Here is a 24,395-nt window from a genome sequence, read left to right on the forward strand (position 1 = left end):
AATGAAGTATTTCTGGTGCTTATTTATCCTCTCTCTTTCTTTCCTCCTTACTTACCCTCTAGCTTAGTGTTTTTGGTTTCTCTTTCCTTTGCAGAGATAAAGATTATCACTTAAGAACCTACAAATCTGTCGTTATGGCCAACAAGCTGATAGACTGGTTGATTGCACAGGTAAATAGACAAATAGAAATTGCTGAGTTACTTTCATGGCTGCTTTAAACTTTGAGGTGATTTAGGTATTTTAAAAACTCCCTACTTGCCAGTGAGACACAGTGAAATGACTTGACCAAGTTCATACAGCTGGAATGAAGCAGAATTAGGATTTGAACCTGGATCATCTGATTTCAGAGTTTTCAAACTTAATTTTTATGCTGTATTGTTTTGTGATTCAAAAATATCAGCTGAGATCCATTCAAAAGACTAAGTGTAATTTGAATATCACTAAAGAAAAGGTGTGTATATGTACTAAAGTTTCTCATATGTTTTGTTTACAGATTTTTTTTTAAGGTATCTAATGTTTAGTCCTAGCAAGTTATTCTAGTCACCCTGTGCCTTCTTCTCTGTTAGATGATAATTGTATCTTGATATTATGAGCTTTGGTATCCATCTGCACACGTTGTAAATAAGAAGGTGCAGAATTTGTTGTGATTGTCACTCTGCTTCTCAGAGTGTGGGAGCTGACAGCTGGTACTGAGAAAATGTTATTTGCAACTCAAGGCATCAAGCCCATTATATATTCAAATATAAATTTATTTAGATGTTTTATCATACTAGATTAACTAATAAATAATCAAATGTTTTCCACGGGTTAAAGGAAAGGCTAAGAAAACTGATATTTGCTTTGACAGAAGTTACTATTTTGGAGAAGGGAATATGGCTTGGTTGAAATGTCATCATTACATTTGGATATTTGAGTCAAGTTAGTTTCTTGTTATTGAAGAAAATCACCTACCTCTTTTGTTACATGTGAATAATAGTATTTGACTCTCAGTCATGGAAATGTTTATTTTTGCCTTAAATAAAAATGTTTAATTCGTACTTGATTTATCTGTGAACATACATTTTGAAATTTTTATTATTTAATATTAACTTCTAGACTATCCAGGAATACCTGGTTTTGCATTTAGTATTTAGATTTATTTTATTGAGAAATTAAGATCTTAAAGCAAACAGTTCTTTTAGATAAAACCCAAATTCCAGTGTTCAGTGGGTTTACTAGTGTGGAAACCATTTATAATATGATGATCAGTGTGTGTCATTGGGATTGGTTCTATGTTTGGTAATAGAGTTGAAATTTCACGTAGAAATTATACTGTTACAGAATTCACATGAATTCTTCTATGTTGTTTATGTGAGAAAACTGAAGAAAGTTTGTTTTTTTGAAGCAAAAGCTAATACTGAATAAATATTTAGAGTTCTGACAAAGGACGTTAGTCATCAACATTTTTTTTTTTTTCCTTTTTGGCACTTTTACTTTCCAAGTATGAACATTCAGTTCAGTTCAGTTCAGTCGCTCAGTCGTGTCCGACTCTTTGCGACCCCATGAATCGCAGCATGCCACGCCTCCCTGTCCATCACCAACTCCTGGAGTTCATTCAGACTCACGCCCATCAAGTCAGTGATGCCATCCAACCATCTCATCCTCTGTCATCCCCTTCTCCTCCTGCCCCCAATCCCTCCCAGCATGAGAGTCTTTTCCAATGAGTCAGCTCTTTGCGTGAGGTGGCCAAAGTACTGGAGTTTCAGCTTTAGCATCATTCCTGCCAAAGAAATCCCAGGGCTGATCTCCTTCAGAATGGACTGGTTGGATCTCCTTGCAGTCCAAGGGACTCTCAAGAGCCTTCTCCAACACCACAGTTAAAAAGCATCAATTCTTCGGCACTCAGCCTTCTTCACAGTCCAACTCTCACATCCATACATGACCAATGGAAAACCATAGCCTTGCCTAGACGGACCTTTGTTGGCAAAGTAATGTCTCTGCTTTTGAATATGCTATCTAGGTTGGTCATAACTTTTCTTCCAAGGAGTACGTGTCTTTTAATTTCATGGCTGCAGTCACCATCTGCAGTGATTTTGGACATCCCAAACAGTGGGGGTCCAAACAGTGGGTTTCCACTGTTTCCCCATCTATTTGCCATGAAGTGATGGGACCAGATGCCATGATCTTCATTTTCTGAATGTTGAGCTTTAAGCCAACTTTTTCACTCTCCTCTTTCACCTTCATCAAGAGGCTTTTTAGTTCCTCTTCACTTTCTGCCATAAGGGTGGTATCATCTGCATATCTGAGGTTATTGATATTTCTCCCGGCAATCTTGATTCCAGCTTGTGCTTCTTCCAGCCCAGCATTTTTCATGATGTACTCTGCATAGAAGTTAAATAAGCAGGGTGACGATATACAGCCTTGATGTACTCCTTTTCCTATTTGGAACCAGTCTGTTGTTCCATGTCCAGTTCTAACTGTTGCTTCCTGAGCTGCATACAGATTTCTCAAGAAGTAGGTCAGGTGGTCTGGTATTCCCATCTCTTTCAGAATTTTCCACAGTTTATTGTGATCCACACAGTCAAAGGCTTTGGCATAGTCCATAAAGCAATATGAACATTTGAAGACTAAAATAAGTTGCTCAAAACTCAGACCAAGTTGCAATTCTCTTTTACTTCAGGTTTTCTTTCTGGTCTGGTATGACAGTGCCTGTAGAAATGCTTGTGCACAGTAGAAATTGAAATGGACTAGGATACAGGTTGGAGAAGGCGATGGCAGCCCACTCCAGTACTCTTGCCTGGAAAATCCCATGGATGGAGGAGCCTGACAGGCTGCAGTCCATGGGATCGCGAAGAGTCAGACACGACTGAGCGACTTCACTTTGACTTTTCACTTTCATGCATTGGAGAAGGAAATGGCAACCCACTCCAGTGTTCTTGCCTGGAGAATCCCAGGGACAGGGGAGCCTGGTAGGCTGCCATCTATGGGGTCGCACAGAGTTTGACACAACTGAAGTGACTTAGCAGCAGCAGGATACAGGTAATCTGGTCTTATGCCAGCTATGCTGTTAAGCAGTTATGCAAACTTACATGAGTCACTTAGTCTGTCTAGATTTTATTTTCACAACTGTTTCCTGCTTACTGGAATAACTATATATATATCAGCTCTTCTCCATCACTTAGGAGAAGGAAATGGCAACCCACTCCAGTGTTCTTGCCTAGAGAATCCCAGGGACAGGGGAGCCTGGTGGGCTGCCGTCTATGGGGTCGCACAGAGTCAGAGACGACTGAAGCGACTTAGCAGCAGCAGCAGCAGCTCCATACTTAAGATTTATGATTCTGATAGTGTAAAACTTGCATATATGTAAGTATCAGACATAATAAACTCTAGCTTTAGATTAGGACAACAGGGGCTGGCTTTGAGGAGAAAGGTATGGTAATGGAATGATAAGAGAATGGTAAATTAAAGTTCTTAAGCTAAGATGAACAAGAGATTTTATTTTAAAGGAAGCGTCTTTTTCCACCAAGGCCGTCAGTTGAATAATCAGTGTATACTGTTGGTGATTATTAAAACAAGCTTTTACTGTGAAAATAACATTTAAGCAGGTGCTTTGGTGATTAAAATAAAAGAAACCAACAAAACAGAAAGCAGACATGGTTCCTGCCTTCCAGGGACTGTTAGTCAGTTGGGCTGATTTTTATACTTCCTCTAAGGCTCTGCTTCAACATCATCTTCCCCAGTAAACTTTGCTGGATCGTCCAGACTTGGCTCAGCATCCTCCTCTGTGGTCCCAGTTCCCTGGATGTATCTGTCTTAGATAATCCCGCTTTATATTGAAACTGTCCCCATGATTCTTAGGGTGGGGGCTGGTTAACCTATGTGCCAGCACCTAGTATGACACCTGTTGGGGAGTATTGACTAAATTGGATGGCGGTGGCATCATTGACTCAATGGACATGAGTTTGAGCAGACTCCGGGAGAGAGTGAAGGACAGGGAAGCCTGGCGTGCTTCAATCCGTGGGGTCGCAAAGAGTTGGACACATCTTAGTGAGTGAACAACAAAATAACTTATATATTTTAAGTGACTCGGTTCTTCGGATTTCAGTTATTTGAGGGCAGGGAAGTGTTTTGTGTTTGAGTGTTTTACTCTGTTACTTCTAGCACTTAGCACACTGTGTAGCAAAAAAAAATCTTTTGTGTGAATGTATGAACATTACTAATGGTTAGATTTTGAAAAGGGTACAGATTTTATTGTCTAAAGATACAGATTGTAAATACCATGATCATTAACAGGAGGATTAGGGAGGGGTAGAGTTGTTACAGCATAAGGTGGTTGCTTGTGTTGGTCCTTGATAGACTGATAGGTAATATTTAAGGCATTGAGTGGAGTGAATGATTCCATGAATGAGAATGAGGATGGAAATAAACAAAAGGGAGTCCTGGCAACAGTCTGGAAGCCAAATTGATGAGAGCAAAGGTGACCTAACCTTTGGAAAATAGGTCTGGAGGGGTATAATGAAGTCAGGGTTATGGGAGACCTGCAAAGCCCAACACAAAATGTTGATACTTTATGATTATGAAAAATGAGAGTTAGTTTAAAGTTTTGGTACTTGGTATTCTTGTTTGTGTGCAGGCTTAGTTCCTTCAGTCCTGTCTGACTCTGTACAATCCTAAGGACGATAGCCCTCCAGGCTTCTCTGTCCCTGGGATTCTCTAGGCAAGAATACTAGAGTGGGCTGTCCTGCCTGCGCCTGGGGATCTTTCCTGCGTCTCTTAATGTCTCCTGCATTGGCCGGCAGGTGCTTTACCGCTAGTGCCACCTGGGAAGCCCAGTATTCCTGGGTAAGAAAGTTTAATTCTAAGGACTTTCCTGGACTTTGCCTTCCAATGCAGTGGGTACGGGGTCGATCCATGATCGGGGAGCTGATACTCCACATCCTCGTGGCCAAAAACTCAAAACATAGAACAGAAACAATATTGTAACAATATTGACTTTAAAAATGGGCTATACCAGAGAAAAGTCTTTAAAAAAATCAAAGAAAATTTAATTCTATAGTGGCAATGTTAGAGAAAGTGCAGGAGTACAGTATTAGAGACATTACAGGAAAAGAATTATGGCAATTTAGAAGGGAGATGAGGAAACACTGGGTTAGGGTGCTGACATAGGAATGAAATGGAAGCCAGAGGGAAGAAAGGATGGATTTGGTAGAGTATTGTTGTTGTTCAGTCACTCAGTAGCTCAATCATGTCTGACTCTTTGTGACCACATGGACTACGGCATGCCAGGCTTTCCCGTCCTTCACTATCTCCCAGAGTTTGCTCAAATTCATGTCTATTGAGTCAATGATGCCATCCACCCATCTTATCCTCTGTCTCCCTCTCTCTTCCTGCCCTCAGTCTTTCCCAGAAGAGTATTGTACCTAAGAGCTAAAAGATGGGGCTAGAAAAAAACGAGATAATCTGTAAGAAAGCACTTCTTAAGCTGTAAAACATACAACTGTAAGGTTATATAGACACAGATACAACAGATACATACATATACACATACATATTCATATACATAGTCAGTCCTGTTGATATCTAGGAGATATTGATCCCAGGACCCTTGCAGGTACCAAAATCCACAGATGCTCAAGCTCCTTGTATAAAATGGCATGGATTTGCATATAATCTCCCATATCTTTTAATTAACCTTAAGATTACTTTTAATACCTGATGAAATGTAAATACTATATAAATATTCACTGATTCTGCAAATTCAAGTATTACATTTTGGAACTTTCTGTTTTTTTTTTTTTTCCCTCTGACTAGTTTTGATCTGTGGTTGGTTGAATTCTCAGATGCTGAAGCCGTGTCATAGAGGGAAGAGTGTATATGAATTCGTACTTGAATGAATAAAGTAGATGTTTTCTAGATAAAAATCATAACAAAAGGGTGCATTAGGCTTTCTTTTGGGGCTCAGTTATGTGAGCTAATTTTCATTTTTTCTGGCAAGAGAGTGAAAGAGAAGCTTGCATTTGCTGACTCCCCTAAACAACATACTCATAGGGTCTTACAAGTCACACTAGATTAATAGGTTTCTTTGGAGGCACTTAAAGAGTAAGGCCATTTGGTGGGAGGTGATAGAAGAGATGATGCATAATGATTTTTACTTAGCAAGCTTTATTTAGTGAGTTTTCAACTATAGGATATTTCTTTGATGCATAATTGGGATATATGATCAAAGAAATAAGGCATAATTTGTGGTAGTAAATTGTAGTTACTCATGTATTTTCATTTTTAATCAAGCATAATTTTTCTCAAGAAATAGTAAATCTTTGTTTTTGATGTCAAAAGCAGATATTTTCATAATCAAGGGAATGTTTGATAACAATCAGATGCATTGTTAGTGGGCTTCTGAAAGCAACATAAGCCCTGATGTATGAATGGCTTTGTCAGGACAGTGCTGAGAATGTCAAACGTGGTTACAATGCAGCAGAATCTTTGGTCGCCTATTAACTTGTACAGGGCTTTTGTGGTTGACAGGGGGATTGCCGCACCAGAGAAGAAGCAATGATATTTGGCATTGGACTCTGCGACAATGGATTTATGCACCATGGTAAGCATTTTTATTCTGGAAGCTTCCGGATGTATTTCACTGTTTTGTTTTGTCAAGACATTGGGAGTCTCTCAGTGGCCAGGGAAGTCCTCTAAAGATGAACCAGCAAGACTGTCTGGGTCTTGCCACATGTCCCCGTTGGGCCACCACATCTACAATCAGTGTCTCCACAAGTATTATCTACAAGTTGCCATGACTTTTTTTCTGTTTTTCTAGACTGGTTCTGAAAAAGCAAGAGCTTGAACTAGAAGTTAAAAAAAACAGCTCATGTATCTCTTTGAAACTATTCTAGGTCAGACCCATGGGTTTCTTTCTTTTTTTTTAATGACAGTGTATATTAAAATGATTAAATGAGAGCCGATATAAATGCATATTTATAGTGATTTTTTTTAGAAAATACTTTCAGAATTAGAGAACAAAATTATAAATTTCTGGAAAAAAGTTTCTTTTTGACTACTAATTAAAGATTGAATTTCTTTCTTCTTTGTTGACTTCATTTCTCTTAAATTTATAAAGTAATGAGACTTAGTTTTCCCTCTGTACTCATATGATCTTATAGACTCCATAAACCCAAACCATCACTTTCCATTGTTAATAATATTTGCTTATGTACTTATTTGATAGCTCTTGTGCTTATTGGCCAATTATATTCAGAAATTACTTTTTCCAAAGAAATAAGAACAGAAAAGTAGCAGCAATTTTGAAAGCCTCTTTGATTATCGTTTGTTCCTTTGGGACTTCCATTACATCCCAGTGTCTCTGGATCACAGGAAATACTGGTCTTTGAAAAGCCAATTATTGATTGGAAGAAATGAAATCATTATATGAAATTAAAGCTATAATATCAAGCTGAAAACCTTCAAAGATTTTGATGATTTTTCTCTTTAAAGCATCAGCAAGCAGCAATTTTATCTAAATATTTATTTTAAAATATTGGGTTGCAGTAAAGTTTTTCCCTATGGGAGTCTCTGTCAGTAAAGGCGCAGCCAACTGGGCTCATGCCTGGCCTTATGGATGTTTTCTCTCCCTGCCTTTAGACTGACTGTTTGGTGGAGGAAAACAGCAGTAGCAGAAACACCATGTGAGTTTGGGGAATAATGTAGGTCATGTCGGCAAGGCCTACCTGCGTGAGGGCTAAGTTGCTTCAGTCCTGTCCGACTCTTGCAGCCCTATGGGCTGTAGCCCGCCAGGCTCCTCTGTCCAGGCAAGAATACTGGAGTGGGTTGCCGTGCCCTCCTGTATGTGATCTTCCCGACCCAGGGATCAGACCTGCACCCCTTATGTCTCCCACATCAGCAGGCGGGTTCTTTACCACTAGCGCCACTTGGGAAGCCCTAGGCAAGGCTTACCTCGATCTCAATTATATTCTCCTTCCTATTGTCAGCTACAGTTTGTGTTGCGTTTTAATTTGTGGTTGGTAGTTTCATTCATTAAATTTATGTTGTCAGCAGTTTTCCATTTAAAGGTCAATCCATACATATAACTGACCAACAGTTATGATTTGGAACTCCATTAGAATAATGAAACAAAGGAGCTATCTTTTTTTTTTTGCCTACTATATGCCAAATTATTTATATTAGTTATATTTTAGTTTGTCCAGCATTATGAAGAAGATTTTATTGTCCACATATTATTGGTGAGGAAACTGAAGTTCAAGGAATTTAAGTAACTTCCCCAGTGTTGCTTCCAGAATAAGAATATAAGGATGGATAAGTAGAAAGAAGATTTCTCTTTTAAGACACTTTGACAGCTGTCAGGATCTCACTGAGTACAAATTCTTTCTATCAGTATGTAACCTTATTTTTTAAAAAGGCTAACAAAACATATACCTTATATCATTAGAGCATTGTCAGGCAGCTTTGGGACTTTGGGGGAAAATGTTAGTGTTCAGATAAAAGGAAAAAACTGACCTTTGCAGAAATAAGGTCAGAAATTTGAGAACAGTGTTTTTATGCAGATGACTAGGAATTGGTAGAAACTAAAATCACATTTCACCCAGAAGGCAGATTTCTGGTTTAAAGTGTTGGAACAAAAGTAACTACAGTGAGAATTGCTCACACACATAAAGACTACATTTAACCCATTTGAATTTTCTCATAATTGTGTGGGATATTAAAAACAGAAATGTTTTTGTCTTTTACTTAAAATGTTTACTACAAATTCAAAACCCTGTAGGATTCTATGCTTTGAATTGCATGCATTTTCTTTTTTTTTAAATCTTTACATTGTCTTTATTTTTTTTTTTATTTTTTAAATTTTTTTTAAATTTTAAAATCTTTAATTCCATTTTCAAAATTCATTATAATCTTTTGAAAGTAAAAGCTGGATTTTAAGTCAAAAAACTTTATCATGAAAAAATATTACTTATCTTCAAAAAATCAGTCTTTTAGGTAACAGTAATTGAAGGAAACATCAGCTTGAAATTATGGAAATTAAAAAGTATCGCTGGGATATCTGTGAATGTAGCTTGTTCCAGGCTGAAGGTCTATCAGTATGGAAAATGAGGTTGATTTGGCTACTCGCTCTCTATTTCCATAGTGCTTGAAAAAAGTGAATTCAAAGACGAACCTCTGCTTTTCCGTTTTTTTGCGGATGAGGAGATGGAAGGGTCAAATATGAAGCATCGACTGATGAAACATGATTTGAAAGTTGTGGAAAATGTTATAGCTAAATCCTTATTGGTAAGTTTATTACTATGCTATGCAAATTTTCTTCTTCATTAGACATTGATAGATTTCATAAACATGTTTGGTGATACAATGTATCATTTCAGTCTGTTTGATTTGTAACTTTTTTCATAGTTATTTTGTTAGTCATGTTAATATTTTACATTTCAGATTAAATCCAATGAAGGCAGCTATGGTTTTGGATTAGAAGACAAAAATAAAGTTCCAATAATAAAGTTGGTGGAAAAGGGGTCTAATGCTGAGGTAATGTAAATTAGTGTTTTTATTTAAAATTTTTGTCTGTGACATACACATTTAAAAGTTTTAAACAAACTGAAATCAGCCTTCAAGTATCTCTATTGAAAATAATGATTCTGAATAATCTTATTCTGAGGTTCTTTGTAATACTGTTGGGATTTGTGAAAGAGGGTGTCTGAGTAGCTAAGGATAGTGGGGGAGGTTTTGTAAAGATGTACAGCTTCAACTTGACCTTGTAGGAGTCCATGTGGCTTAGTCCATGTCTGATTCTAGTTTGAGACCTGGTAGAGAGTGTATAGGGTGGGACTGTATTATGCATGTTACGTGATTCTTCCGCTTTATCAAGAGCTGTGTCTTCTATTTTCCTATCACTTGAATTTTTTTTTATTGTGGTAAAAGGCACATATTATAAAACATACTATTTTAAACATATTTAACTGTACAGTTCATTGGCACTAAGCACATTCACATTGCTGTGCAACTCTCACCATCATCCATCTCTCAAAATTTTTACCTTCATAAACTGAAACTCTGTCCCCATTAAATCATAACTCCCCATTTTTCCTCCTCCCCCGTCCCAGCCCCTGGTGCCTGGAATCTGCCAGTGGACTTTCTGACTCTATGAATTTGACTATTCTAGGTACCTCGTGTAAGTGGAATCAAACAGTATTTGTCTGCACCCAGTGTATGTTGGAATGCATTTTTAAGCTTAGCTTAATATCTGTCCTACAAACATATGGCACTTTCTTTTTTCACCCCTATGCTATACAGTAGGTTCTCATTAGGTATCTATTTTATGCATTAGGTAGTGTGTGTATCCGCTAAGATCATGGTATCCAGCTCTCGTGCGCGCGTGTGTGTGTGTGTGTGTGTATGTGTGTGTGTGTGTGTTTTAGTCACCCAGTCTTGCCCAACTCTTTGCTACAGACCCCATGGACTGTAGCCCACCAGGCTCCTCCATTCATGGGATTTTCCAGGCAAGAATATTGAAGCAGGGTGCCATTTCCTTCTCCAGGGGATCGTCCTGACCCAGGGATCAAACCTGGGTCTTTTGGGTCTCCTGCATTGGTAGACAAGTTCTTTCTGCTGAGCCACCAGGGAAGCCCACTGAAAGCTTTATGTATAGTGTATTAATGTTGAAGAAAATAAATCTGCTCAGGTCATACCCTGTTAGTGGGCCTGGCCAACAACTAACTATTTTTGTTAATTTTCTATGATGAAGAAATGTTTTCCCCATTTTCAGATGATGTTCTTGGAGCCCAGGTTCACCTGACTCTGCCACCAATAAAATGCCCTCTGCCAGGTTTTCATCCTTCAGCTAGTAACCAGCATATGCTATAGTTTACAGGCAGTGTGCACGTGTGTGTGCGTGCTTAGTCATTTCTGACTATTTGTGACCCCATGGACTGTAGCCTGCCAGGCTCCTCTGTCCATGGGATTTCCCAGGCAGGAATACTGGAGTGGGTTGCCATTTCTTCCTCCAGAGTATCTTCCTGACCCAGGTATGCAACCCGAGTCTCCTGAGTCCCTTGCACTGGCAGGTGGATTCTTTACCCCTGAGCCACCCCATTTTTTCCCTTTTAGGCAGTAGGTTAGTTAAGAAGATTGACCTGGTTGGCATGCAGAGATAATGTCTTCCTCGTTATCCTTCCAGCATCTTGTGATCCATGCCTGTTGGAGTTCTTCCTTGGATTCCAGGCATTTCTCTCTCATGCCCTGCAGACACCTATGCTGTGTCGGGCTAGAGATGCATATTTGGTTGTCATCCATGTCTGTATAGAGGTTGTAACTCTCTGAGTTATTTGGATATAGATGGAAAACACAGGAAAAACAATTAACCTGAGGTTTGACTGTAGTTAAAAGGATGAAGTAAGAAGAACTATCAAAGATAACAGAAAAAAAGGGTCACAAGTGAAGTACAGTGTTAAGTCCTGGAAGGAGGGAGAATTGCAGTAGAGATGGGTGTGATCCAATGAAAAACTAAATCAAAGAGAGTAACTGTGTTATCTCTTCCACGGTTCTGTATTGTGACGTTGTATAAAAACATTGCGGATGTGTTAAAATGTCAGAAGTCACTAAGTTCTAGACCTTCTCAGATTCTAGTTCTGTGAAAAAGTAGGTTTCTTATTAAAATATTGTTATTGTTATTTTGCTATTTCTCTCCTAGATGGCTGGCATGGAAGTTGGGAAAAAGATTTTTGCGATTAATGGTGACCTAGTTTTTATGAGACCTTTCAATGAAGTGGATTGCTTCCTGAAATCATGCTTAAATAGCAGAAAACCTCTAAGAGTTCTCGTGAGCACAAAGCCAAGGGAGTAAGTTGTATAGTTTATACAGTGTTTAAAAACATTAGACATTAGTGAGTAAAATAGGAAAGTTAGCAAAATCGGTGTCTGAATTTAAGCATCTCACTGCTTGCACATTTGAACCTCACCAACATCACTGATACTGGTCTTTATATGATGGAAAAGTTATGTTGCTTATGATGGTTAAGCTACTTTATGTTGCTACTTAAAGCACGTTATTTTCAGCAGAAATAATATTTTCCTTTTCTTACCCCCATTTTTCTTGTTTGGGTTGGGTTGAGCTTGATTATGAGTAAGGAAAACTAGTAGGACACTTGGTAATGGAAACTTTATTCCCTCATGCTCCCTAAATCCAAGGATTTCAGGGACTACAAATTGATGAGACACCCTGTGTTGATACACACAATTATTTGTTGTTCAGTTGCTCATGTAGTCACTTGTTCATGTCCCATTCTTGGCTACCCTATGGACTGTAGCCCACCAGTCTCCCCTGTCCTTCACAAACTCCTGGTGCCGGGTCTTTTCCAATCTTTGTGTCAGGTCTACAAGGGGATATACATAATTGCATCTTTATAAAATGGGAGCATGATTAATGATCTGGGGGCTTTTTGAAAAAAAATTAATATGATATTATGGGTATACTTGAGAAAAATTGGCTTTTGGTCTGCAAATCATCTATGGTCTAGTGTCCCTGAATCAGATTTCCATGACTTGCTGAACCAATTAATTAATCAAGAGAATGCATATAAAGTACTTAGCATAATGTCTTAACATACTATGATTGTATCCATATTACTCTTTAAAAATGAATTATATTATTTTTCTATAGTAATAAGCAACTTCATTAATTTTAAGATAAATGAAGTTTACCACTTCAGAAGCAAAATGGTTTATTTTAACTACTTATGAAAATATTCTACGTACATATGGTATAGTGTCTTCCCTACCTTGATATGTATTTTCAGCAATAGCTGAATCTATCATTTATCTTAGGAGTTGAAGTGCAGTGTAATGGGCTAGATTCTTCAGTGTCATCCACTGAAGACAGGTAGAGGCTCTAGCTTCTACCCATGGCTTACCAGCGGGTCTGAAGGAGTGAGCACAACTCATCAAAGTTAGTAATTTAGGAAGACTTTGAGCAGATAAAGATAATAATGTCTTTACTGTAAGCCTAATTAAGATCTCTTGCTGTCTTTGTGACCGTGACTGGCTCTTTTAGCCCACCTAACTCCTCTGTCCATGGGATTTCCCAGAAAAGAATATTGGAGTAGGTTGCCATTTCCTTCTTCAGGGGTCTCCCTGACCCAGGGGTCAAACTCAAGTCTCCCGCCTTGGCATGCAGATTCTTTACCACTGAGCCACCAGGGAAGCCCAGTTATGATCTATTACTTCCCTTTTATTCTAAGATGAAGCTTATCTAGTTGCCTACCTCTGAATTTCAGTTCAGTCCCTCAGTTGTGTCTGACTCTTTGCAATCCCTTGGACTGTAGCATGCCAGGCTCCCCTGTCCATCACCATCCCCAGAGCTTACTTAAACTTAAGTAGTCGTTGATACCATCCAACCATCTCATCCTCTGTCATTCCCTTCTCCTGCCTTTAGTCTTTCCCAGCATTAGGGTCTTTTCCAAAGAGTCATTTCTTCACATCAGGTGGCCAAAGTATTGGAGCTTCAGCTTCAGCAGCAGTCCTTCCAATGAGTATTCAGGACTGATTTCCTTTAGGGTGGACTGGATTGATTTCCTTGCAGTCCAAGGAAATTTCCTTACAGTCTCAAGAGTCTTCTCCAACACCACAGTTCAAAAGCTTCAGTTCTTTGGTGCTCAGCTTAAAGGTCCAACTCTCACATCTGTACTTACTACTGGAAAAACCATACTTTTGATTAGATGGACCTTTGTTGGCCAAGTAATGTCTCTGCTTTCTAATATGCTGTCTAGGTTGGTCATAGCTTTTCTTCCAAAGAGCAAGCACCTTTTAATTTCATGGCTGCAGTCATCATCTGCAGTGATTTTGGAGCTCAAAAAAATAAAGTCTGTCACTGTTTGCATTGTTTCCCCATCTAATTGCCATGAAGTGATGGGACTGGATGCCATGACCTTAGTTTTCTGAATGTTGAATTTTAAGCCAACTTTTTCACTCTCCTCTTTCACTTTCATCAAGAGGCTCTTTAGTTCTTCACTTTCTGCCATAACGGTGGTGTCATCTGTATATCTAAGGTTGTTGATATTTCTCCCAGCAATCTTGATTCCAGCTTGTGCTTAATCCAGTCCAGCATTTCATGTGATATACTCTGCATGGGCATTTAAAAAGAAAAGGACAGGCTGGAAAAGGATGAGGGAGTAGGATTCCAGTGTAATTATTAGTAAACTAAAGACCCTCACCGTGGTTCCTTGCCCTCTGATTTAACCATGTAAATACTTTTCACTGATCATAGACATTTCAATTCAGAGGACTGGGAAGTCATCCACTTCAATACTGAATAGAAAGAGGCAAATCCTTAGTCTTAGAATTAGTTGCTAGATGAGCAGGGTTGAACCCGGGTCTTCTGACTCTTCCTTCCATGTTTGCTGCACCGTATCTGAAACCCTGTATTTCTGGTCCAGATTCAAGGCTCTCTTTCACCACTTGCTTGTTAATTGTGTTGTTTCAGTATCCTTATCCATAAAAAAAATGGGGCTATGTTAAGAGTGTTACAGAGGTGCTAAGAACTTAAATAAATCTAGGTGTGTAAAGAACCTAGTCGTGTGTTCAGCACATAGTATGTCCTCCAGTGATGTTATCTGTGATGCTTATCTGTTCTTTTATTTCATTTTTTTCCCCATTGCTTCTTTATTACATGAAAAGTAAGTTTCACATTGTATTTCAAGACCGTTTTGAGAATTGTTGTTGTTCAGTTGCTAAGTCATGTCCAGCTCTTTGTGACCTCGTGGACTTCAGCATACCAGGCTTCCCTGTCCTTTACTATATCCTGAACTTTGCTCAAACTCATGTCCATTGAGTCAGTGATACTATATGGAATACTTAAGTTTTTCCTTTTTATTTTTAATTTGTCTGAAATATTATAACCTTTCCTTTATGCCCTTATTCTAACATATGATTCCTGTCAATCATTCTCATATTTTCTTACAATGGCCACTTATAATTTATGTAGTAGAAAGGCAAAAAATGAGAGGCAAATACAACAGAATTTTTCTTTTGAACCCATCTGTATTTTACACATTGATTCTATCAAGGAATTTTTCAAAAGGCTTTGTAGCAGATAATTTAGTGCACTCATTTTCTACGGAAATGAGCATTTCTCTTGTATAAATTTAATTCTTCATAGTGGTCCCAGCAGGGAAACATATTTTCCAAAGGTCATTTTATGAAGAGAGTTACAGTGTTATGAACAAAATGCATCTCACAGTGTTCTGTACAAATTTTGTTAAAAATGTAATAATCTTGAAGATTAGAGCAAAGTCAACCTCGAATAGCAATATAAGGATAGACGTTACTCAGGAAGAGTTTTGAGAGTCCATTATGAATTTTTTACAGTTCAAAAGCACCAATAATTCACCATGGCCAGAAAGCTCCAAGTTATTTTAGTGTGAGTCCTAAGTCACTTCAGTCATGTCTAACTCTTTGTGACCCTATGAACTGTAGCCCGACAGCCTCCTCTGTCCATGAAATTCTCCAGGCAAGAATACTGGAGTGGGTTGCCATTTCCTTCTCCAGAGGATCTTCCTGACCCAGGGATCGAACCTGTATTGCTTATGTCTGTTGTAGTGGCAGGTGGGTTCTTTACCGCTAGTGCCACCCAGGAAGCCCATTTCAGCAAAAGTGAACCCTCATTCAAGAATTCTCATTCTCTCATTCACAGAGAGGCATGAGCTCTATTTTTTATTTCATGCTCAGAAGATGTGTTTATTCCCTTTTCTTTTCCTTAGTCAATCTTCCATCTTCCAGTGTACCTTTGACAGACCCTAGTAGCAAGGTGTTGTAAAGGAAGCATATATAGCCTTATATAGCAAAGTGTTTAATTAAGGATAAAGGATAAATTCATTCCATAAGTCAGTGCCACCAATATACAGATCACTTCATAGTGTGTAACCTAGGGCTTCCCTGGTGGCTCAGATGATAAAGAATCTGCCTACAACTCGGGAGACCTGGATTTGATTCCTGAGTCAGGAAATCCCCTGGGGAAGGAAATGGCTACCCACTCCAATATTCTTGCCTGGAGAATTCAGGCTCAATTGGTCAAAGGTTGCTCGATGGACAAATGATACTTTAAATTCTATAATAACACTTTCAGGCTTCCCTAAAACAGATAGTTTGGATTTCTGTCATGGATTGCCAGAATGCCTGCCAGGATTATACTTGAAATCACAGGGCCAGCCTCTGCCTTCAAGTCTAAGTGCCGTGTGTAGCTCTCTGAACTTTTCTAGGCATAGCATTGCTCAAACAGCTCCCCCAGCTCTTTCATAAACAGCAAGTAAGCGCTGCTCTACCTAACTTCAGGCTGTGTCTCAGGTTCCCTTGAAATGCTGCCGGCTTTTATTTCATGATTCATTCATCATCTTTTGGAAAACACTTTTGTTTCTCGGGCATCAAGTGCCATCCATCAACATTTACTACATGGTATTCATTTGTCTTTGCTCTCTCTGGAAATTTATTTAGACTCATTTTTGCTGTTATGATGTTGTGTCTTATCTCGAGTTCGCTGCTTTTCATTGTTGCTCTCTGATTTCTGCCTTCCTTGCTTGGAGTAGCTTGTTTATTATTGCCAGTTTATTACTCCCTCCCTGGTTTGCCATGATGGCTGACTCAAGATCTCCATCCCTTCCTCTTCATTACCATGTGGATTCATTAAAAAATACGGTTTTTCTTATTCAGATTTACCTTTTGATGTGTTATCCTTTTAAAATTCCACTGAATGAACACTAAAGCTAATCATATTCTTAAATACATGATTTTGATACTGTGTTTGACAGGTCTGTTATTTAAAACCAGCTCTTTGTTGTTGCTCTTTGCTGAAGTTCCCAACAGGTAGAAATGGATGAACCCTGTGTTTCTTTTATGTTAATTTTAAAAGTGAGATTTCGCAAAGTGCACCAAAGGCTTTGTCAGAATGAACTAGGGAGAGATGCTTCCATTGTGCTAAGTACTTGCGCAGTTCATAGCATGAGACAGGCCAGTTTACGAAAGGTTTCTCTTTTCATCTTCACTGATACCCTGCAAAGTAGTTTTAACATCATCATCTTTTTGCGGAAACTGGCTCAGTTAAGCAGTTCATCCAAGTTAGCCAAGTATTAAGGGACTAAATCAAGATTCAAAGGGAGGTTGGTGTGACCAGAGCCTGTTCCTTGGTCAGGATATTCTGCGCAATGACTGTGTTCAGTGGGAGATCTTGGGTGCCTGCTCTGGGACCCTTGGAGGTGCACCCCCCATGCTTGTCCAGCCCAGTCTCTTTCACACATTAGACCTCAGATGTGTATTTATTGAAGGATTGAATTTTATTCAGTCCACAATAGCTGTGTGGACAGCTATTGTTTTCACCAGTTGTGGCATTTTAAAGTCATCTTACCTTATTTTCGATTGACTTTAGGACAGTGAAAATCCCAGATTCAGCGGAAGGACTTGGCTTCCAGATCCGAGGATATGGCCCGTCGGTGGTGCACGCAGTAGGAAGAGGTGAGAAAGCCGTCCTGTGTGGTATCCAACTGACCAGCAAGTTTGAATGTCCTTACTGAACAAAAATGTGTGTAATCATGTTGCTATGGATATTCTCAGTGTTTGCTGTATTAGCTCAATGTAGTGACTCAGTTGGTCAAGAATCTGCCTGCAGTGCAGGAGACTCTGGTTCAATCTCTGGGTCAGGAAGATCCCCTGGAGAAGGAAATGGCAACCCACTCCAGTATTCTTGCCTGAGAAATCCCATGGACAGAGAAGCCTGGCAGGCTACATTAGATGGAGTCTCAGGAGTCAGGCACGATTTAGTGACTAAACCACCTCCACCAGTATACTCTTATTTAAAAAAAAAAAAAAAACCTCCAAATTGTAAGACAAATTTGTCATTGTTAACAATTCATAAGAGAATGATTCCTCTCAATCTCACTTTTCTCCATGTTTCAGTGTAATCAAAGGATGTAATGATTTTAAGGTGGTCTGTTTTTCCCTGACAGCATATTACTGTATTTCTGTCAACAATTCTAAGATGTAAATTTGGGTTTAAGAATTATCTGTGTTGTTTATATAGTGTCTGCTACTATATGATTACTTCAAGTGTTCTCATAAACCATGTGTTTTATAAACCATCAAATGCATTTTAAATTAAATAATTTAGGGTACCTAAAACCTAATGTTTATATTTTATTCACTTTCTGTTTGACAGGCAAATCAGCCTTTGATATCTCTTGTTAACATACACACTTTTATATTTTATGCTAACATTAATGTAATTTAAAGAAATAACTGTTAGATTCCACATTACTAACCACAGTAAGTAAATTGCTGCTATAACAAGAAGGATCCCAGTAAGCGATGTGTTTATCTTAACAAGAGATATACATGCTTTTCATTACTAAGATATGTGAATTGTAAAGCATCTCAATATGATCATTCCAACATTAGACTGGGAAATTTTGAGATCACATTGCTATCAGAGTCAAATTTATCAAGAACATACTAGCTAGACCTCTATTAGAGTCTATAAAATCGATTTCATTAGTGTATGTGTGATAAAAATTAACCTTACTTCAAAAACTTCTTTTCACTCAGACTTTTAAAACACATAGATTAATAGATATTTCAAATATTTCCAGTTACTCATTAAAATTATAAAACAGAAATGGGAGTCATTGCATAGCAAAAGGGATGTTTGATGTGATAAGTATTTCCTTCATTTTCACTAGACCAGAAAGGAGCCAGTCACTTTATTAGTACTATGAAAGAACTGAAAACTGGAGTGAATCAAGTTTTTTCTTTCCTTGTCTTTTAAGGAGCAAGGTTGTATTTTGGAAACTTAGTCATAGGGTTAAGTCCAATTCTGGTTACTATGCCTTTTGCTTCTGAAGAAGAAAACAAAGAAATGCTCATGCGCTTTTCCTTTTGAGTGAATATGAAATAAGATAATAGCCTGTGGTTTCCTTTTGCGCTGTAATCTTGCCATGAGAACATAAACTTCTTTCCCGTTTTTCCTTCTTCAGTCCTTTCCCATGGTCGCACACCAGAGCATATCAATGACTGAATTTCTGCCTGTGGAATCTACAATTCCAGTATGCCAGTTTCTGGCGCTAAAGTCTTTTGTTTTTTTTTTGATCTCTCATCACTTTGATATTCTCAGGTTGTTTTAAAATTCAGTTGGTTTGTAAGTTAACTGTAGTTCAATAAAAAAAAACGGTAAGCAAAATTTGATAGGGTTGTCCAAGCTTTGGATACTTTTCCTTTTCTGCTGGTAAATTACATCCTGCAGAGTACCACTTCCTCCCTGAGCCAGCTTTATCCCCATGGTGGGTCACTACCACCACTTGTCTGCATCATTAGGGTCCTCTCATCCCTGTCGCTCAGCTGCATCTAGGGTCCTCTTGGTCTTATCCCTCAGGTGCATCCAGACCACCTTGTTTTGGCCTCAGATAAACCTGATTACAGCCTTTTCTCTTTCTTTTGAGCAGCTGAGAAAGAATTGTCATGGATACAAAATTAGTGTCATCCCAAGTCACTGTCTAGTCTTTTACTGAGCCCCTGTTACTACTCAGCTGTCTGTTTACGTGTCTGATCAGTTTTCTCCTCATCATTGCCTCCTGTCTCCCAGGTATGAAGCCTTCCAAGTCCTATATCTTGTTGGCTATTTGACCATCATCTGTTTTTCTCCTACTCTAGAGGAACAAATTTTCCATTTTCTTCTCTAGAGTTCAATGTTAAATATCTCTATAAGAGTCTGGAGCCTATCTCTTCAGATACTGCCTCTGCGGTATTACATTGTCAGATAGTCCCCTTACAGAATTTTCAGCCTTTCTTTTCACTGAATTACTATAGCAGAGGCTATAAAAATAGACTTGGGTTTCCCAGGTGGCGTGCTTGGTGAAAAACCCACCTGCCAATGCAGGAGACTTAAGAGATGCCAGTTCGATCCATAGGTGGGGAAGATCCTCTGGAGAAGAAAATGGCACCCCACTGTAGTATTCTTACCTGGAGAATCCCATGGACAGAGGAGCCTGGAGAGCTATAGTCCATGGGATCGCAAAGAGTCAGACACAGCTGAAGCAACTTAGCCTATACAGCACACATAAAAGTGGTCAGCTTTTTCCTCATTGAAATAAACAGAGAAACAAAGCTATCTTGAATTTAACAGCAAACTCAAAACTTTCCTTCTTCCTTATTTTCCCCTCTAGATCCTTGACGTTCAAAATTTGGTCCAAAAACCAACAGCATTGGCATCGCTTGGGAGATGGTTAGAAATGCAGAATCTCAGGCCCCATCCAATACTTACTGAATCAGAATCTGCATTTCAACAAGACCCACCCCCCACCCCCCACCCCCCTGCTGCCAGGTGGTTGGTATGCATGTCAAAGATTGAGACCCTCAGCTCCAGAATATTGCTCTCATGGCTTTAATTTTTGTCATGACCAAACTTCCTGAAATGCTGGTCTGTATTTTGGCTGGATCTTTGTCACTTCCTACTTGAATTTCAGCCCAGTGCTATAGCTCCTCCCACCTCCTACCCATGTCTTCAAGAGTAGCCTATGTCTTATAAGAGTAATCATGGACTAAACTGAGAAGTGCAATGGATATTGAAAGTTCCTGTCTTAATTGAATTTTCTGTCCCATTTGTTTAAACTGACTAGTCTTGTTGGGGTGAAACAAAATATGTTTAGTCATATTTTGACTTCTGAGATGGTGCTTTTTGGATTTTTCTCCTATCCCTTCTCTGCCAACTCTTCAACTGTTGACCCCGTAACTGTTGGCACTCTCTTCTCTTCTCTGCCTTCTGTGCTTTCTACATAAACAATTGTATTGATCCTCTTTGCTGCGGATTTCTGAATCTCTTTGCTCAGATTCCTTGAATTCTATAGCTAAGATCTAATTGTTCATTATACATCAGTGCCCCTTTGGCACCTTAAAATCCAGTGTTTTCCCCAGTTGAACTTTTCATCTATTCTCTGAAGTTGCTTTACCTCCGGGGCGGTCTCTCTTCATTTAAGTGACTCCATCTACTCAGCCACTGAGTCTAGGGGCACAGGAATGCCCCTGGGTACTCTCACCTCTCCATCAACTCCATCATCAAACATCAAATACTTGATCTCGTTCTCCTCTTCATAACTAATGCTACCTTGATTCAAACCTGGGAGTTTGCAGTAGATGCTTACTGTGATTTTGATTTTTGACTTGAACTCCAATGATCCATCCTGTTTCAATGGGTGGGAAGGGATCATGTCACCTCTCTGCTTAAAATTCTTAAATGTTTTTCCTCTTGTGTATATAATAATGTTCACTTTGTAAGTTTCAAAACCTGCCTCTGCTTTGTTCTCCTATATTTTTCACTCACTTTCATTCAAGACGGACACCAATTGCTCCTATGGTCCCAAATGTTCAGGTTATTTCTTGATTCAGTACCTCTTTTTGGGGCTGTTCTTTCTTTTCTTCTTGTTGTTGTTGCTTTTTTTAAATATTGGAGTATGGTTTATTTAAAATGTTGTGTTAGCTTCAGGTGTATAGCAAAGTGAGTCAGATATGCATATACATATATCTACTCTTTTTTAGATTGTTTTCCCATATAATCCATTACAGAGTATTGAGTAGAGTTCCCTGTGCTATGCATTAGTAGGTCCTTTTAGTTATCTGTTCTATATGTAATAATGAGTGTATGTCAGTCCCATTCTCCCAATTTATCCCTCCCCTTTTCTTATATCCTGGTAACCATAAGTTTGTTTTCTACGTCTGTTGCTCTATTTCTGTTTTGTAGATAAGTTCATTTGTACAATGCCTCCTTCTTTTTTTTTCGAAGATTCCAGGCTGTTCTTTCTGCTGATAGTGTCTCTCCCTCCGCTCCTCCCTCCCTCAATGCTCAGCTTAATCCAAAAAAACCACTAAATATTTCTGGAAGTGAATTTTAGTGAGAAGAAAATGTATACTGTCTTTTTGAATATCTATTATGTTCTTTAACATGTTTAATAACATGCTTAATAAATCCTTTATTATTTGCTTGCAAAGGAAGCTTCTTCTAACATGCTTATGATAATTTTATAATCATTTATATTAATTACATACATTATGTTTAGCAGTGGTGCTTTGTAAATGTTGATTTGTTTGGAATATCAAATAGTATTGATTGGCAGGTCCTGAAAATCTTAACTCACTGGTTAGAATATGCTACTGTATCTATGCAAATAAATGGTGGACAGTTGATGTTTTCTGATTAACTTTATTCTCCACAAGTTCTCTGGTTCCTGACTCTTTGTACATATCCTAAACTCATTTTCTTAGCAAATCCAGTTCACTCCTAGTTGCTATTGATTTGATTTTTTTTAAGAATTTCTTTTAATTGTTATTTTAAAAAATGAAAGTGAAGACTATTTTAATATGCAGAGATTTTGTAGATTAAATGAAGGTAAAAAGGCCTGTGCTTCTGGTTTTCTCATTTTGCCATTATATTTGCATGTATAGAACATTAGATTGATTAGACATTTGACATCTTTGCATTTCATGCAAAGATGGGCTCGATAAAGGACAGAAATGGTATGGACCAAACAGAAGCAGGAGATATTAAGAAAAGGTGGCAAGAATACACAGAAGAACTGTACAAAAAAGAGCTTCATGACCCAGATAATCATGATGGTGTGATCACTCACCTAGAGCCAGACATCCTGGACTGTGAAGTCAAGTGGGCCTTAGAAAGCATCACTACGAACAAAGCTAGTGGAGGTGATGGAATTCCAGTTGAGCTGTTTCAAATTCTAAAAGATGATGCTGTGAAAATGATGCAGTCAATATGCCAGCAAATTTGGAAAACCCAGCAGTGGCCAGAGGACTGGAAAGGTCAGTTTTCATTCCAATCCCAAAGAAAGGCAATGCCAAAGAATGCTCAAACTACCACACAATGGCACTCATCTCACATGGTAGTAAAGTAACGCTCAAAATTCTCTAAGACAGGCTTCAGCAATACATGAACCATGAAATTCCAGATGTTCAAGCTGGTTTTAGAAAAAGCAGAAGAACCAGAGATCAAAATGCCAACATCTGCTGGATCATGGAAAAAGCAAGAAAGTTCCAGAAAAACATCTATTTCTGCTTTATTGATTATGCCAAAGCCTTTGACTGTGTGGATCACAATAAACTGTGGAAAATTCTGAAAGAGATGGGAATACCAGACCACCAGACCTGCTTCTTGAGAAACCAATATGCAGGTCAGGAAGCAATAGTTAGAACTGGACATGGAACAACAGACTGGTTCCAAATAGGAAAAAGAGTACGTCAAGGCTGTGTATTGTCATCCTGCTTATTTAACTTCAATACACAGTACATCATGAGAAACACTGGGCCGGAAAAAGCACAAACTGCAATCAAGATTGCTGGGAGAAATCTCAATGATATGATATGCAGATGACACCACCTTTATGGCAGAAAGTGAAGAGGAACTGAAAAGCCTTTTGATGTAAGTGAAAGAGGAAAGTGAAAAAGTTGGATTAAAGCTCAACATTCAGAAAACAAAGATTATGGCATCTGGTCCCATCACTTCATGGCAAATAGATGGTGACACAGTGGAAACAGTGTCAGACGTTATTTTTTTTAGGCTCCAAAATCACTGCAGATGGTGACTGCATCCATGAAATTAAAAGATGCTTACTCCTTGGAAGAAAAGTTATGACCAACCAAGATAGCATATTGAACAGCAGAGATATTACTTTGCCAGCAAAGGTCCGTCTAGTCATGGCTATGGTTTTTCCAGTAGTCTTATATGGATGTGAGAGTTGGACTGTAAAGAAAGCTAAGTATAGAAGAATTGATGCTTTTGAACTGTGTTGTTGTTGGAGAAGAATCTTGAGAGTCCCTAGTACTGCAAGGAGATCCAAGCAGTCCATCCTAAAGGAGATCAGTCCTGGGTGTTCATTGGAAGGACTGATGTTGAAGCTGAAACTCCAATACTTTGGCCACCTCATGAGAAGAGTTGACTCATTGGAAAACACTCTGATGCTGGGAAGGATTGGGAGCAGGAGGAGAAGGGGACAACCGAGGATGAGATGGCTGGATGGCATCACCGACTCGATGGATATGAGTTTGAGTGAACTCTTAGTGTTGGTGATGGACGGGAGGCCTGGCGTGCTGTGATTCATGGGGTGGCAAAGAGTCGGACATGACTTAGTGACTGGACTGACTGACTGACTGAGACATTTAAAAGGGGAAGTAACTGATTAGCATGATAAAGATCTCTTTATAATATCCCTTCAAACGAATTCTTAGATGGGGTGGGAAGATACTCTGTTCAACACAGTTTGAATGGCCAAATAAATAGAGAATGTTTGAAAAGGCATTGCCATCAGAGCCAAATTCATCAAGAACTCTTCTGTCCATGGAATTCTCCAGGCAAGAATACTGGAGTGGGCAGCTGTTCCCCT

The 24,395-nt window shown here is 38.8% G+C and overlaps 1 protein-coding gene across 1 annotated transcript in view; it reads left to right on the forward strand.

The window, feature by feature from the left end:
* Nucleotides 1-24,395, forward strand: part of PREX2 (phosphatidylinositol-3,4,5-trisphosphate dependent Rac exchange factor 2) — a 300,507-nt gene that overhangs the window by 128,122 nt on the left and 147,990 nt on the right. The window contains exons 14-19 of the mRNA XM_027973014.3: nucleotides 95-170; nucleotides 6,505-6,577; nucleotides 9,116-9,258; nucleotides 9,415-9,507; nucleotides 11,669-11,817; nucleotides 17,390-17,475. Of these exons, the coding sequence (XP_027828815.2) occupies nucleotides 95-170; nucleotides 6,505-6,577; nucleotides 9,116-9,258; nucleotides 9,415-9,507; nucleotides 11,669-11,817; nucleotides 17,390-17,475 (620 nt within the window). The remainder of the gene's footprint in view (nucleotides 1-94; nucleotides 171-6,504; nucleotides 6,578-9,115; nucleotides 9,259-9,414; nucleotides 9,508-11,668; nucleotides 11,818-17,389; nucleotides 17,476-24,395) is intronic.

Source organism: Ovis aries, chromosome 9 (genome assembly GCF_016772045.2).
Source record: "Ovis aries strain OAR_USU_Benz2616 breed Rambouillet chromosome 9, ARS-UI_Ramb_v3.0, whole genome shotgun sequence".
NCBI lineage: Eukaryota > Metazoa > Chordata > Mammalia > Artiodactyla > Bovidae > Ovis > Ovis aries.